Genomic DNA, 15,068 nt, shown 5'->3' on the forward strand with positions numbered 1-15,068 from the left:
TTTTCCGTCGCCCTTCGTTTCTCTCGTTCCTTCTTTTGGTCTCCCTTCTCCCTATAGTCTATCTATCTATCTTTTTATCTTATCCCCCCCCCTCTCTCTCTCTCAAGCTCACTCTCTTATTTCACTCACTATTTTATTTACCTTTTCTAATCTTTTTGCTTTCTTTATTTCTTTTCTTTCTTTCTTTCTTTCTTTCTTTCTTTCCTTCTTTCTTTCTTTCTTTCTTTCTTTCTTTCCTTCCTTCCTTCTTTCTTTCTTTCTTCCTTTCTTCTTTCTTTCTTTCTTTCTATCTTTCTTTCTTTCTTTCTTTTTTTCTTTCTTTCTTTCTTTCTTTCTTTCCTTCCTTCTTTCTTTCTTTCTTTCTTTCCTTCCTTCTTTCTTTCTTTCTTTCTTTCTTTCTTTCTTTCTATCTTTCTTTCTTTCTTTCTACCTACCTATCAAAAGGGAAGGTCTAATTTTTGACAGTTTTTGACAACTACTAGTATTATTCATCATTTTCCCTTTCCTTTTATATCTTGTTCTCCTTACTTTTCTTTTTTTCCCTTTGTCATGGAACTTTTGGGAGAATCCAGCGCCCAATTCCGCATTTAAATGACAGTGATGATAAATCATCAATGTCAATATTCTTTTGTATGGATTAGAGGCCATACTATTTATCCCTTTCTTCCCAAATGACTTACTGCGCCATCCTCATTCCGCGTAATTCAAAATTGAAATAGGCAACGTCGCGACAATGAAACATTTGTTCACCAAACATTGGTGTATGGTGTGCCAAGTGTTGTTTAATTGATTTCGGCGTTGTGCAGATACACACCTAAAGGCAACCTCATTTTCGGTCAACCGGCTAATATTTTGTTAAGTCATCAGTATATTGTATGACTAATATTACGAATTCTAGAGGGTAAATTTAGATGGAATACCCCCTCTCACAGAACGTACTGCGCATACACACGTATCGTTTGCGAATTCTGCGAAACACAATGAACAAAATCATCACAAAAACGGGTCAAAATCACTGGCATGTAAATATATTTATTTCACATATAACAATATATACTCTTTATTCAAAATAACACATTTTGATTTTGAATTTACAGTGTATTTCAAAATTACCAACACTCAGGTGAAAACACTTGTCATTTTTCATGATGCTTTAAGTTTGAAATAAAAGAATTGAATTGAATTGAATTGAAAAGTTGTACTATTCCATGAGCATGATTAGAACCCTCTATAGCTTTAATAGAATATAAATTAGACAACTTAAATTCATTGTATTGTATGATGAATAGTAAATTCGACAATATGTTCGTTACTGTGAGATGGCGAAATTTGTAGTGAATGGCTTTCCATATTGGAGCTGAATGAATTTAAATCACATGCAGATCTTTATAATTTGAGACCTATTAAATACAATTAAACTTACTTTGATTTACAACTTGGTAAGCGGAAGGCAAGTAGCTTGACAGAAAATCTTTAACCAGATTGGTTGGTAAAGATAGCGTTTCATCTAATTAATTTTTATATGTATGATCTGCTTTTTACATATCTCTATCTCATATAATTGGTGCGAGTGTCTAACATCAATGATACAATGAAAATATCCAATCTTTGCACTAACATTACTGAACAAATATGGCATATAGCGGTGAAATTAGTGATTAATATTTTGCAAGACAAGAACTCTTTGCAGATGCAAGGTTACCACGTGTTGCCAATAGATGTTACCCTGTTGCCGGTAAATTCACAATTTTAAAACGTTGTGCTAATAATACCAATAATATTCATAAATAATGATAAAGTCACTCACTGTCTTCATTGCGGTGGCAAAGAAACATGAGTGTGGTGTTGACCCGTCAGATATTGCCACCTTAATTCTTGTTGCTCAATGAACGACATATTAGTGACGTAATAATCTTGCGTGAGCGGTGACGTCGTCTCTGACTCGTATTCGACACCGTTTGGATACAAATGATGGTGATGCTCGTAAACCTCATAGTTTATCGGCACTGTTGATTGGCAGCCGTCACCGCAGCTGCGTCTAGCTTCCCACCAATCAGAGTTCGCCTTGCTGGGCGCACTGGACTCGCTCACAGATTGGTAGCCAATCATAGGGTCCGATGCATCGGCGTTGACGACGTCATAGCGGTGCTCGGTGTGGTTGCTGGTACTGCGGCTCCGCGACGCACCTTTTCCGTGGTTTACTTGCGGAGCGCTGGTGACGACGTCGGGCTTGGCTTGTTGGATGTAGTACATGTTCGCGTCGGTGATCACGTGCGGGGATGGGTCGTCGAGGGAGTCTGATGACGGTTGATGGCAACAGCAGCAAAATATTAGCGACGATATAATGAAGAGAACCGCGGCGACGGCGAATGCCATGGCGATGTGGGTCCCTGTCCATGATAACCAGCCCTTGCCATCCGACTCCTCCTCCTCATTTTCTGGTGATTCTGTAGAGGATGAATAAACAATATTTATTCATAAATGTACCATTATTTTTACTTTCAAGGATTAAAATCAATTGATTTCATGTGATTTATCATTAAAAGAGTGTCACTGACAATTTCCATCGAAAAGTAATAAAAAAAAACATAAGAGTATTAAAAACAGTATTCACAATAATCCAAAATTCCGTACCGAAAGTTTAACCAATAAATTCTTGAATCTTTAACCAGTATTTTTGTTGATGCACCATCACATTGGTGCGTTATCTTCGTTTGCACGTTTTAACAAATCCATTTTAGAGTGAGATAATAGATCAGAATGAGATAACCCTGGAGTTAAAACCATGCTGAAAGCAATTCCATGGGCATGCAACTCAAAGTCACCCTTTGCACGACAGCGACAGAAGATGGCGCTATTGACAGGCACATTTCGTAGATATTTTTAGGCTCCTGCTATTTAACAATTATTATCAATGACCTCTAGCAACGTGAAAAAAAAACAATAAAAAAATAATCATCAACCATCGTAAAGGCACCAGTTATTTATCATAAAAAGATTGGGCTTGTGATATCATTGTCGATTGCAGCAGTCAATATATAATTTTTTGTTTATTCTTCAAACTCACCATAACAAAGCTGGAATGACTCGTCGCTGCCTTCAGGACAGTGCCATAGGTTGTCACACATCAAATGACGATCAATGCACATTGAACTCTCTCGGCAAGGAAAGCAGTTGTTCGAATCTACATCGAAAGGAAAAAAAAAAAATCTGTTTAATAGCTAAAGACATTTAAATGGTCCATGTTTGTTCCATCTCCATTTTAAAAATGTAAATATTTTTCGTCACCCTTCATTGTTTTTATTATTTTATCATACAAAATGAAAAGTTGCTTTAAAACCCCGATTTTGATATTTATATAATTTACGATTTTAATCGTACGACTAATTTGAACCTAAAGATTTCCAACAATATAGCCATACTTTGACGATGGTGACAATTTTACTGGCAACTCCATTAGCGTAAATATGATTAGAAACTTGATTTATGATTTTATTTGTTGGACTGCAATAATGTTGTAGCCAGGAGAAGGCATTGTATTAGCATGTCATGTATGATCACGTAGTCGTCAAAACTGACACGAACAGCTTAAATAAATATGATCTGATCATGTTAATCAAATATCAGATTGTCCCTCATGCTAGTCAAAAATCAAATTGTCACTCCTTGCTCGTCTGTCAAATGCGTCCAGACGAGACTTGTCTAAGTTTAAAGTCCAAGACATAGTTTTCTTCTCTACAGTAAAGTAGTTTGACCTGTGTGGCTCAGTCACAAAAAAATGAAGCGATTTCAAAATTTGCCTTCGACCTACAGATTTATTCGTTCTTTTAACTTGAAAATCCATCATCGTCACCCTTATTATCTCTTCATCGTCATCATCACAATAGTTAACTCGAAAACCTACCACTTGTATCAGCAGTGCTTGTGGGTACGTAGCTGACGTAAGAGATGGCGAAGCCCTGATTGTCCGATGTGACGTCATCAGTAATGAACCTGACTGTGACCTCGTTGCCGCTTGAGTGCATGGTCCTGTACTGACGGGGCAGAGATCCACACAGGCCATAGAGACGACCGGTCAACATAGGACTGGATATGCTCGTTCCATCGTAGATCAAGACTTCGTCCTGCAATCGAAGAAGAGTTGGGATTATCATAAATGTTTCGTCTACATCATCAGGCTAAGAGATGGATGAATGAATTAATGAATAAATGAAGGAAGAAAGAAAGGAGGGAGTGAAAGAAAGGAAGGAAGGAAGGAAGGATGGATGGATGGATGGGTGGATGGAAGGAAAGAAGGAAGGAAGGATGGTTGGTTGGATGGATGGGTAGATGGATGGATAGACGAATGAAAAAAATGAATTTACGAATAAATTAATTCTAAATGAGACCGCGAATGCTGGATACCGTCTGATTCACAAGCGACGTAATGTTTTGGTAGATAAATTCGTAAATATAGTTATATCTATTAACAAACAAAAAATGCAAATTTGTAAGAAAACATCCTAATGGACAACGGCATCAGATTAATAATATTGAATATTACATCATCATTGATGAAAATGTAAACTACATTCTCCTTTTCTCTATCAACTATTGTCATGCCACAGTCACATTGACTTCAACCGACCAAATTAATTACGATATTCCCAATGGCATGCCATTCATCGGTTTGTTGGTGTGGATGCAGTCGAATAACGGTCACAAAGATTTGCCTGCCAGTCTTCGGATAGATGGCGCCATCGAACAAAGCAAGTGTAAACAGAACGAGTATATGTCAGTTCCAACAAGAATACCCGATCTCTTTACATCAAACACGTTCTCAAATCTTGACCTTGTCAATTTCGTTTCCGCTTCTATTTTCCACATTTTTCTACATGGTTCCAGATCAAATAAGGACCACGGCTGAATGTAAACATTGAGGTCTCTTAGCATGCTTAGCTTTAAGAATAGCTTTTCTTTCTTGATGTCATGTCTTAGGTGAGGTGCTTGGGACTGCAAATATAATCAGATTATTTCGGAGGTCCTAAAATGTTTGCTTTCCAGACTTTATGCTCTAACTCTCTAAGCCCTTTTGAATCCACTTTTTGTATTTACACAGATTCAAGTTCATTATCAATTATTGTAACAATTACCATGAGTCATAGCACACTATTAACTAGGATGAAGGTGAATTATCATAGTAGCGCATAATGGATTCAGTAAGATCACATCACCAGTTTGAAACTATAACATGTTAAAGGTTTTAAACAAAACACAGAATGGATATCATAATCGAAGAACTCATATCATTGCTTTCAATCTGACATATCATAAGTTGAAACACTTGATAAGGGATGAAATAAATTTTCTTTTTTGAACGACTGGTTCATACTTTGTGGTGTTTTGTAAATTTCCTTGTTTCTATTACAATCTTTATCATCTGACAATCTATTTTTACATTGGGTAACGAAATAAATAATGTGTCATTGCATGTATTATTTCCTTATTCTTATTTTAGTATTTTAATATCACACAAAGAGAATGTCACCTTTGCGTCGGATTTAAACATCAAATATACCCCATATACCCAGGCCAACTAAATCTACGATGTTATACAAGATTTGCTCATTAGAGATGTCTTACCTCCCAATGGTAAGTGGTATATGCGTCGTTAACAAAAACATCTACTCACCTGAAAGCAGTTCACCGAGTCGGTGATGTCAAATCGGTCGAATCGGAGGAAGAGTCGTTTGCCCGGTGCAACGCTTATCGTCACCCGGCAATCCTTGTTGTCAGCATAGTGGGCTGTACCCAGGTGCGAAATGATGCGGCCGTTGCTATGATGGACGAGATGGTTGCATTTGCCGTTGACCTCTCGCTGAAGAAATGCTGTCGGAGGAAATGGATGAAAGTTAAATTTTAGTGATAGTCAAGTTTCGTGTTTGTAGATTACTGTATGTTGTAAACGAAATAAAATGAAGGGGAAAACCTTGAATCGTAACCCAGAAGAAAACAAATCATCCGTCATTCTGAACGATGGAATTGGAAAGCAACTGAAAAAGACCTTTGCTTAAAGATGCGATCACATGGGTTAATTTCATTTTTAAAAAATCATAAAAATTGGGAGACGATAACGTTTCGTGTGACTGTTGTTGATCACCATCACCTGAAATTTGTGAATCATTTTTTTTAGTGCACTCATGGAAAATACATCCCATGAAATGAACGACATTTCCACAAGGGCAAATTATTTGCAATGCTGAGAATTTTCGATATATTAGAATATCTTAAAAGTATTTTTTTCAGTTAAAAATATTTTTTTCATTTATATTATTGCTTCTCAATCCATGCTTTGATTTCCGTATCCATGATCTGAATTCATAGAAAGTATAATGACCTCGACTGCAGCTTTTCCGTTTCAATGCATGTACATGATGTAACATTTTCAAGCAAATGAAGATGGTCGAGGGTATTCATTGAGAAATTAATTATCATTCGACCTTTTTCTCCCAAAGGAAAAAACGCGAATCATATTGCTTACTAAGAGCATGAAGAGTGTCTTTATTATATCCCTCTTCATTTCTCTATGTTGGTATCATTATAAGTACGTTTACCATGGCAATCAGTAATGCCGGCAAGCGTTTCAGGAAAAAAAAGTTCCTTAATAATATTGCCCGAGTCTATTCTTTGTTGTGATAATTAATTGCACTGAGAAGTGTATCATTTTCAACATGAGAGGTACTTCAATTAGTTGCTTTTTCTCTCTCTCTCGTTTTCGAAATGACATTGCCTTTCGCAACCTATATGAGATTATTTGAGAGAGAAAATATATGACTAACACTATTATGATTTATAAAGATAAAACTCATTGATGATGTTCGAAGAAAATTCATTGTTCTTAGAATGTTTTATCTTTTCTTAGAATAACAACAACAACAATAATAATAATAATGACAATAGCAATAATGATAATAACAATAACAAAAGCAACAATACAATAGTAATGATAATCAAAATTACACAATGATAATAAGGATAGCAATGATGTTGATAAAAATTATAATGATAATTATGTTGATGATGATGATATGATGATGATGATAATGATGATGATGATGATGATGACGATGATGGTGATGATGAGGGTGAAGATGATGATGATGGTGATGATGAAGATGATGATGACGGTGGAGATGATGATGATGATGATGACGGTGGAGATGATGATGATGATGATAAGTGACTAATCATTAATCGTTAATAAGTCCACTTGTTTTTAACTCTGAGACACGTGTAGGCCCATCCCTATTATACAACCCAACTACCTATCCACAAACATCAATCATAAACACACGGTTCATAATGTGGATTCATTTATTTACAGACAATTTGGCATGAAACCACAAAATAACCTCGTAAAAATAAAGAAACAATTCGACAATCTGTCTAAAAACGTCTACACTTGTTTTCGGCGCACATTATGTGTAGGTAAATTTTAAGTCTCCATCGATTTTCGTCGATTGCTGACCAACGAGCCATTTGATGGTCCGTGGTATTGCTGTATTGATTTTGTGTCATGATTTCGAGGACCAATATAGGTTGGCCACTACCAATGACACTAACAGACTGAATTTCAATGAACTGGTGAATAGGATCACTTTCTGGCTGCAGTCAATGAATATTTCAATAAGGTATTGTTCTATGTCACATTAAAGGACATTATCAGGCGACATGGGGAAACACAATGTATATCTGTCTTCATCTATTGGTATCATGGGTGCCGGCATGGGTGTAGAGGTTTCATGGCAAGCACCATAATATTTTGTACCGTGTTTATTGGAGTCTCTACATCAATTCATTCTTCGCCATGGAAACCTTAACATGCTTAAGGAGGTCTCCGTATACCGAGTCGGTTTAGTAATTTTGATCCATCTCCAGAATTGAATAAGAAAAAAAAAGCAAAAAAGCATATAAAAAAAGTTTGCATTTGGGGCCTTATGACACTGACCGGCTTGCCTGCAGAAGCACGTGGGCTGGTCCTTGTACTAAGACCGAGTTCCAACTCTATAGAGACAGCTCACGTATGGTCCCATTATACAGGACCCTATTAGACCATATCAAAGACATGTCAATCATACTGATTGGCAAAGTATCTTTTATTCCCTTTCTCAAGGATCTGGGATAATGATTATGTCTAACAATACGAACATATCTAAGAAACGCAAGAAAGGCCTATCGAGAATCTTTTGTCTTCCCGGACGAACGTCCCGATCTTCTCCTTCTTGGGACCCACTTCACCCATCTCTTCACGCGCGTGAGTGACGTATGCACCGGGTCATTACTGGGCAATAGTCTTCGGATATATACCACGGTGAGATGTCCATTCCTATTGTCCGAGCCGTGAAGTGACAGGGCATTAGTATTGGATTAGTTCAAAGGAACATTGAAGTAACAAAAACACCGATGACAAGGTTCTTTAATCACTCTAATGTTCAAATTATAGTGCTTCGTCAACTCCCCATGTTGTCAGAGATATCTGTAGACTGCTTCTTATGCATTTTTTTTAAACTTATGTTGAAGCTTAAAGATTTTCATGTCAGTGGAAAGGGAGTGCGATGCATAACATCCAAAATTTCAAATTTTCAAGATTTTTTTTTTTTTTTTTTTGGGGGGGGGGGGCGTTGTTCGTGGGTCCTATATATAGGTGTGTCTGTATGCGGATGTGTCCTTTTTTGCAGCACAGGCTAATAAATGTCATTTTAAACAGCTAAATGCACACAATAATGGGGGGATCTGATAGTCTTTAATGATGTTTTTTCCGGAGTTACCAGGGACTTATTACTAAGATAAGCGATAGATTTTATGAAATACAGTTATCCTTGCAATAAATAAATAAATAAAAAAAAAACATGAGATGCAGGTGCAAAAATAGAATGCCACTGAAATAAATCAATGTCAAAACATTTATCATTTTCACGAATCACAAATCCGTTTCAATGGAAAGAGAGGATTTGTTTATTCAAGTGATGAAACTTAAATACAACGCTGTACTCTTAAATAAAAAAAACCGTATAAGCCTAATCCACACGAAAATAAGATCTGCAGATTCTGACATCAAGTCATCCAAGTAAACAATGATACCATAATACTTGTTGGATCTCGGGTGTATATAATACTATGATAATACAGAAACTAATTCGCCATGTCTATAGCAAATTGTACGAAAAATGGTTGCTTAAGTTAACAAACGTTTAGGTTGTCAAATTTATTTATGATTAATATGGTGAAATAAGATGTTAATCATAATTTCATTCACCATATGTAGAGTTTAATATAGTGGCCCTTTTAACACGAAAGAGACATGTCCATGAGATAATGCATGGTGTACCGGGATGCCTCGTCGGTCAACAACGAAGCTTAAGACATTAAATTAATTTCAGACAGTCTAAATGACTGAAAAGCAATGTAATGAGCGAGAGACGTCCTGAAATATTACTCGACAATCAAACTAATGACGGATATGTCATGATTATAGCAGCCTCCTCTATTCCCAACCTATCTGTCTGCTCCTATGATTCATTAGTTATCGATTTCAAGATATAAACCAAACATTATCGTTGGAAAATGAAATTAACGAAAACAAATAAAATGAAATATTTTAATAGGTATTGTTCTCAATGATCTTGGATATACTGGAAATACAGTTAATTATACAGCCATCCCCCCCACTTCACATAAACAGTGCAGAGTCAATTTATCATGAAAAAGACGATATTTGGGGGATGAAATACATATTTGATATAAATTGATCTATACTTACTTGCATTATATCCTAAAACCGATGATATTGCCAGCAGTGATGAGAGCATGAAGAGGTATGCGGAGCGATCGACTAATCCAAACATTTTTAAAGAATGATGATATATCCACGAAGAGAATAAAAGAATGGTTCAAACTGAGGGATGTATGTTTACTGGCGAATTTATGCTAACATATCTGACTCTGCATATATACTCGGAGCGAAAAAAAATGAAATGCGATTTATGAAACGAAGCTATCTGAAAATCCAAGCTGACATTGCAGGCGCCACAAGATGTACTGAGAGCGAAGCTGGTGCGTAGAATTGGTTTTTATATGTGTGATACTATGAATGGTTATCTTCTTCTGAAGTGTCCTGCTGGCCTATTCATCTAGTCTTTGAATGGTCAAGAGACGGGGGAAGTGTGGGCAGAGAGCAGAGAGGGAGAGAGAAAAAGAATGGTCATTATAAAAGGGAACCCAGCTGATGAGATTCGCTTGTTTTCTTGACGAATATACTTGAGTCGCACTAATGAGCCCCCGTACACACGGCGAAGCAGACACTTGTGAATGGGGGTGAATCGCTGGTATTGTTCCACGGACAATAGCCCGGTGTCAATCATCCGGGCTTCTATTGTTCGCGGGTCCGTGATGGGTAAGGACACATGCGGCGAAGGGGGCTCTGGAGGACGATACTTATGTAAATCGTATGCACAAGTAGGGGGTTAACTGAGTTCCTTTTCACCCGTAAGTCCGCTTTAAGATGAAAGGATTCTGCCCCTAGAAAACAAGAGAGAGGGAAAAGAAGAAATGGGCACACACTTGAAAGAGTTTGAAGTACATGCTTCCTGCCCCCTTGTAAACCACACAGAACTATATTAGACTGCCATATAGATCTATAGTTATTTTGACCCTTTTTTTAATTTGTTATCAATTTTGTAAATTTTGCTTTACCCACCCCCCCCCCCCGCGTACACACGGAATTGGCCTCAACGGCATAGACCTATTATGAGATTTGTTCGGGATTTGTATTAAAGTTGTGTAGTATACAGTTCAACAACATCATAGAGATTTGTTTCAGTCCATGGATGCAAGAAATCATTTAAGTTCGCAGGCTTTCAAACGTGAATGAAGTTAACGGAATAAATATTCTATAATATGCACAAAAGCACCCCACACACACCAACACGCGCATTAAAAAAATGCAAACATAGAAGTCTTTCTCCCCCCCCCCCCTCTCTCTCTCTCTCTCTCTCTCTCCGTCAGATTGGTGCTCCTGGCAAATTTGGTCTCATTACGGACATACACAACTAGATTTTGTCGGTCATAGAAACGAAGGGGGGGGGGTCACAGTATGATGGTGGAAATATAGGCGGCCTATTTCATTTTTATACAACTAATGAAAATATTCTGAATTTCTGATATCCTTTTGTAATTATTTATCATCTTTCCCATTCTGCTCTATCCTGTATTGTGTTCGTGTAGTTCCTCAGTCACATTTGTTCTGCAAAGGGCGTCTTTTGTTGTTGTGGTAATAGCTACATGCGGTTTGAAGAAAATGACTGTTTTCAACTCACCGTACAGCCGCCGGAGTGCAAATGTGAGTGAGGTATAAGTATCTGTGTACTTTTGTGTATGTAGGACTGTGCCCCCCCCGTAATTTGTAAAATTGTCGGGCCCTGCTTATATATCCCTGTTTGGGGTCAATATACACACAAATTTTAGCTCGTGCTTCGCGCTCGCATTATTTGGTTAGTAAAATACTATAGTCTTCGTGAATTCCTACAAACAACCCTTAAAGTGTCCCTCTTCAGGTCTGAATATCCAAAATTTGCTTCATGTGTTTAGATGTAATTTTAACAAAATCAGCAAGCGCTTGGCACTCGCATTAGATGACCATGGTGAGATATGTACACTCTTAATGGATTCCTAAATTGTAGTCCTTAAAATGTCCCTGTTTGGAGTAAATATATTATACAATAAATTCAGCTCGCGCTTCGCGCTCGCATAGTTTTTTTGTTGCAATGGAAAGATACTATCATGATAAAAGAAAGATTGCTTATAATGTCCCTTTTTAGGTCAGAATATAAAAAAATCAGCTCACGCTTTGCGCTCGCATTATTTAATCAATGATATACATATCCGGTTAATGGCACTGTCCTTAAGTCTCTATTAGGTCAGTATACCTGGCAACTGAGCGCGCTTCGCGCACTCACTGAGTGACTCAAAATCTTTGCTTGTGACCCACCCCCCATACCGCTTATAGTTTCTCAATGGATTGTATTGCCACTTCAATCCCTTCCTCATCTAACTCAAGTAATTTTCGAGATTAACAAATTCATAACAACCATTTCCTCGTCGTATAAGAGTGCTAACCCTGAAATCTTAATATCGGTATCTTCTGTCGGTGTCTTTCAGTTCATTTCAAGCGATATTCCACTTTTTAGTTAATTGTATGTATGTACTTGATACCGGCCCCTTTTTTAAATATAAAATCCAATTATTTCGTTCCCACATACTCAGCATTACAGAAGTCCGCGGGTCCGCAGGGCAGATTTCAAATTATGAAAGCACACATTTATTTCATTGAAAATGATGATAGTAAACGAATGCTAATTACATGAAATGAATAAGTCTCGAGTACATGAAGTGTATGCCCAACGCGGCGTCATTATAAAAAAATTGGTCCATTTCCTGGCAAAAAAGATTTGCCAACAAGGACAAATAAATAATTCGTTTGTTTGTCTTGTTATACAATTTTTGTCTAAGATTTATATAATGATATAATTTAGAATTAGTAAGAATTAGATCATTATACAAACCTTAATATTTCGGACTATTCCCTGCTCCACCTTTGTGGAACTGCCCCAGTATTTTATATTGGTAGATACATTTTTACTTTTACGGGGTTTTTTCATAAATCACCAAGATTCACAATATTTACAGTAGATTGACATGATATCAATATTAAAAGCAATAATGTTATTTTTTACCAAAAGCAGAACATTAATGGGAAGATTTAAAGATTGATAATGAAATATGACAATGGTTGAATATAAAATTATCGCATTCTTTTTCTCTCAATATTTCTAGATATTTATATAAAAAAAAGTCTAGTGTATCCATGTTGGTGATTTTTTTTCCTTATACGATCGGGGGGGGGGGGGGTGGAGGCGGTTACCATCAACAGAGATGATAACCATGAGGTCACCCCAACCGACTTGTAAAAAAAAATTCAGTTATTCAATGGCGTATCTACATGACTAGCCGACAAAGTAGCACGTTCCTACGGTGCCGCTTCCGGGGGGGGGGGGCGCTAAACAAATAAGAAATAAAAGGCGAAAGAATGACAGATAATGAATAAAGAGGGAAATTAAAAAAATAATCAAAAGTCGAAAGTGGTGAACAACCGAAGAAGTATCATGTGCTAAAAAAGTCGCAATCAAAGGGATACACCGGGCTGAAAATGTATGTATTAAACAGATGACGAAATTTTAGACAAACTATAGACGCTGACGATTTCATCAAAATCGGACGAGGAATAACAAAGTTATGACAATTTGATGATTTGCATTAGTATATAATGAATGAGCAAATTGATAATGTCATATCCTAACTTGATCTCATGTTCTTGTGTACTATTTGAAATTATTTGTCCTTCAAGAATGAAAAAATTGCATTGACAATTGATTCAATGCATTGGATTAAAAAAAATGTTTAAAGGCGCAGGATTTCAGTCTTTCTCCGGGCTTCTATATGCATTTATTGGGTAAATCCATAGAAAGACAAGTATATTTTAACTATAGGGGTTATGAAATATCCGAATGGATAAAGCTCATCGGATACACTTCGTAATTCCGAAGGTTCATATATCCGAAAGTTCTTTATTCCAAAGGTTCGTAATTCCGAAACACGTAAATTGCCTATACCTCGATGTTCGGTAATCCGAAAACGTAAAAGGGTTCGTTAATCCGAACATTTGAGGCGTTATTCCGAAGGTTCGATAATCCGAAAACGAAATAAGGTTCGATGTTCCGAAGGTTCGTTAATCCGATAACGAAATAAGGTTCGTTGTTCCGAAGGTTTGTTAGTCCGAAAACGAAATAAGGTTAGTTAATCATTTCTTTTTCGGATTAACGAACCTTCGGAATATCCCAACCTTCGAAATAATGAAGCTTCGGAATTACGAATGTATGCGGTGTCTGTCGATAGAGGTCAGTATGCAAAAAAATCTTGGGTGGTTTATGATCATGGCCCACTTCTCTCTACGATTATCCTGTTACTGATCGGAAACTAGACTCAACTTCAACAACAGACAAAATAAAAAATTGAAAAAAAAGAAGAAACCATTCATGTCTGAAAATTTTTAACTAAATATTTTCGGTGTAATTCTAAATAGCATGAAGACTTTGTTCAGTTTCAATAATTATTGATTAGAATGAAGGCTTCTTTTTTGCATAATTTGCCTATATATTCATAAAATATTTTACTGTTTCATTCTTAACCAATATCTATATAGAGCTAAACTGGTTTAGTTTTTCAGTTAAACAATGAAAGGGGTATTACTCCAGCATTGAGATAATTATATCTAAATAAAGGGATAAATAAATGAGCAAAGTGCAAAAAAAAACTTCATCAAAATCCGAAAAAAAAGACATCGCAGTCAGTGAATTTTGTGAAAATATGTGGTCATAATGCATTAGGCGGTCTGATGATGCCATGTCTCCAGAGTCCCCATTTATTATTTCATATTTTCATAAAGTGTGAAACATATATAAGTTTCAATAATAAGCTTATACATAATTAAATCAATAGTCAAACTTGTTTCATGGAGGGTAGCTTAAACTTTGATTAAATACAATTTCGAATATCATAATACAAAGAGAAATATGGCCTATAGGGATCATAATCATCCCTCATTGCATATTCACGAAGACATGCACATACTAATGTAATTTTTTTGCCTGAATTATGCATAACTCTAAAACAAACAGGCACAACATAGGATAAGAAGTCATGATGAACTTAAGTGAAAAAAAAACATCCAAAAAAGGTATCAAAATGAAAGTCTAAAGATTCAAATTCGAGAATCTAAATTGAAATAGTGTTAGATAATTGACAGGTAAAACAATTCATTTCAGTCAGCAGTTTTCCAAACGTGTATAAGGGGGCCGATGAACAGTTTTAAAGGGGTCGTGTGATGATCCATAAGATGGGGTAGAGGTCCTCTACCCCATTTTTGTGTTAGCCTAACGCCAAAATCGGTGTTGTTCTCTGGTGTGGACTGATAT

At 36.5% G+C, this 15,068-nt stretch overlaps 1 protein-coding gene across 1 annotated transcript; it reads right to left on the bottom strand.

Annotated features, from left to right (window-relative positions):
• Positions 1-1,435: 1,435 nt before the first annotated feature.
• Positions 1,436-10,334, bottom strand: LOC121407124. Its single transcript, XM_041598055.1, has 5 exons — positions 9,800-10,334; positions 5,672-5,868; positions 3,905-4,124; positions 3,068-3,184; positions 1,436-2,447 (listed from the first exon to the last, which is right to left on the bottom strand). Exons 1-5 carry the CDS (start codon positions 9,882-9,884, stop codon positions 1,813-1,815), a joined length of 1,254 nt encoding a protein of 417 aa, XP_041453989.1. The 5' UTR covers positions 9,885-10,334; the 3' UTR covers positions 1,436-1,812.
• Between the last annotated feature and the right edge of the window lie 4,734 nt (positions 10,335-15,068).

Source organism: Lytechinus variegatus, chromosome 2, assembly GCF_018143015.1.
Source record: "Lytechinus variegatus isolate NC3 chromosome 2, Lvar_3.0, whole genome shotgun sequence".
NCBI classification, from domain to species: Eukaryota; Metazoa; Echinodermata; class Echinoidea; order Temnopleuroida; family Toxopneustidae; genus Lytechinus; species Lytechinus variegatus.